We start from the raw sequence: 2,500 nt of genomic DNA, 5'->3' as shown, positions 1-2,500 counted from the left end.
TATATAAAAAAAACTCCTCACGTGCCAAACAAACCCACGAAACATTCAACATTCAACTTTAAAAAAGGGAAAAACAAAGCAGAGGAGAGATTTGTTGATCTGTTTATCTTTTCCCTAGCGTCGTGTACATCCTAAAATTCATCGTGTCCCTGGATCGGCGTCCGCGTGTGTGGGGGCGGAGCTTAAGTTAGCGCCGCTCGACGGATTTGCCGTTACCTCGATCATACGACATCGCACATGTTTCTTGATTGTAACGATGCGGAGCGTGAAGTGCTGGTTTTTTTCATGACGCGATATGGCTGCCGCTATTAAATATGCTAATGACGTCGGCTTAGCTAGCTAACTAACTAACTAACATCAGGCTAGATTATTTGAACAAAAACACGATTAGCGACGTTCACAAAACCCAAATGTAGTTGCATCGTTATATTGAAGGATGTTTAAACCATAGATGACTGGCTGGGTTTTCGCACGAGAAAGCGAGCGATTGGCTGATCACGTCTAACGTACGTTTTTTTCCAGAAAACGATCCCTCTGCTAAATGAGGATGAGAACGGAACAAAGTTCTAGACCTTTTAGAAGAAGATATTGAAGATCCAGAGTAGTGAAGAGTGTAAGAATGCTGAGAACTGAACACTCTAGCTTCAGAACAAAAACAGTGCAGGTTGCTCCTCCTCCTCCTCATCATCATCATCATCATCATCACACAAGACACAAATATCTAGCGATCTAAAACTACCGGCACACGGCCTACTAACAAATAAACAACTACCTCACAGACTGAGCCTCGTTAAAAATGACTCGAGGTTATTGATCTGATATGGACATAAATAGAGAACTACATAACATTATATTTACTTCCTGTTCGGATTGTCCGAGATCTGGGAACAACCACTATTTGAAGAAGAGATGAAGTGGTGAGATGAGACAGTGGCTTCAAGCAATAAATAAAATATTCTGGCGTCGTACTTAATCTTATAGGTAATCTATGTCATCTGACTGTACAAAGAGCGGCAGGAGGACGAGGGGATTTCGACCCCCGCTCTTGGTGATATGGTACATTCCTGTTTGAAATGTGTGATTTTTTTTTGTTCCAGTGACTGAGTGTGTGTGCTTGCACGTGAGTAACATGACACGAACATGTCTGTTTCCACTGATATCGATTCTCAGTGAGACGCTTTCACAGTCCACGCTTCGTTTTCCTCTTGGTCTCAGGGCCGCACGACGTGATTGGCTGAGGAGGGACGGGGGTGGGGATTAGACGCGAGTGAGGAAGGACAGGTTGAGGCTGGTGGGGATCTGAATGGTGTCCAGGGCGAGGGAGGACGGGTTGAACGGGAACGTCACGGGGTAGATGACCTTCGTGTCCAGGAGGAGTTGAGGGGACTCCTTACGGTCCCTCAGGCGATTCTGGGAAGGAGAAGAAGATTAGAGTGAGGACAATAGGATTCCTGACTTATCTGGAACTCTTGGAACCAATCTTGGACCAAAAACAATCCTCAATATCAAGAGAATAAAGGGTGAGTTGGAGATACGGCAGCTTTACTGGCTGCCCACGAAGTTTACAGATGAAACCTTTCTGGAAAATTTCCAGTTTCGGTGAAGAACCAGAAAATTATTAGCTATACTGGTTTCTATGGAAACATCTGAACATCTCCAGTGTATTGCTGCTTGCAAATCACATCTGAACAGCAGAAGGATCTGTAAACTAGCAGGAGTCACTAAACTTGAATCATTCTGGAACATGTGTTATGAGGATGTTCTCCACATCAGGTGAGAACACACACACACACACACATCAAGGAGAAAGATCTAGCAGAACATTGAGGATCAACACCTTCACTATGGCCTACACAAACAACCAGAACGGTAGAACGGTACATGCCCACCAGAACCAACTGAGGTATTTTATTTTATTTAAGGAGCACTCCTTTTCAGGATGTGGTCAGAAATTCCGAAGCAGGATCTCCCACATGCAATCACACTAGCTTTAGAAGATCTTCAGCAGTATTACGATAGATAGGACAGTAACAGAGCAGAGAGAAGCAGAGGGGCGTGGCCTTCATCATGGACAATGTAGTCATAGAAGCAAAAGGATCCTGAGGAACCTGGAGAGGCTGAAGCTCATGTAGGAGATACGGTCAGTCACCTGGTATGTAAGAGTGAGATCTTACCTGGATGGTTCGTATGAATGTGACGGACACTCTCTCCTCAAAGGCATTGACGGGCGTGTACAGGTTCAACACCTTCACAATCTGATACAGAAAGACAGGAAATGAGGGAGTGAGTGGGGATGAATGAAAGGTCACTGTGTGTGTGTGTGTGTGTGTGTGTTACCTGAGCAGTACTCAGTGCGTTACACATGGAGCAGATGGCCTCAGCATCCTCATCTGTCTTCTTCTTGACCTGCAGTAACTGCGCTGCCTGAATCAGTGGCTCCAGCGTCTCCTTCGCCCCACAAACCATCAGGTTCTTCTCCCTCAACCACTCCTCCAACTGG

The 2,500-nt window shown here is 45.2% G+C and overlaps 1 protein-coding gene across 7 annotated transcripts in view; it reads right to left on the bottom strand.

Annotated features, from left to right (window-relative positions):
* myo5aa (myosin VAa) overlaps positions 1–2,500 on the bottom strand; it is a 70,744-nt gene that overhangs the window by 2,541 nt on the left and 65,703 nt on the right. For all 7 annotated transcript variants that reach the window (XM_058387422.1, XM_058387421.1, XM_058387423.1 and 4 more), the window contains 3 exons: positions 2,338–2,500; positions 2,175–2,255; positions 1–1,410 (listed from right to left, as the gene is read on the bottom strand). The exon at positions 1–1,410 is cut by the window's left edge and continues 2,541 nt beyond it; the exon at positions 2,338–2,500 is cut by the window's right edge and continues 12 nt beyond it. In XM_058387422.1, coding sequence (XP_058243405.1) covers positions 1,258–1,410; positions 2,175–2,255; positions 2,338–2,500 — 397 coding nt within the window. In that variant the 3' untranslated portion in view covers positions 1–1,257. The remainder of the gene's footprint in view (positions 1,411–2,174; positions 2,256–2,337) is intronic.

Source organism: Hemibagrus wyckioides, linkage group LG04 (assembly GCF_019097595.1).
Source record: "Hemibagrus wyckioides isolate EC202008001 linkage group LG04, SWU_Hwy_1.0, whole genome shotgun sequence".
NCBI classification, from domain to species: Eukaryota; Metazoa; Chordata; class Actinopteri; order Siluriformes; family Bagridae; genus Hemibagrus; species Hemibagrus wyckioides.
The sequence above is the reverse complement of the archived record's forward strand: the minus strand, read 5'-3'. Positions and strand labels throughout refer to the sequence as shown.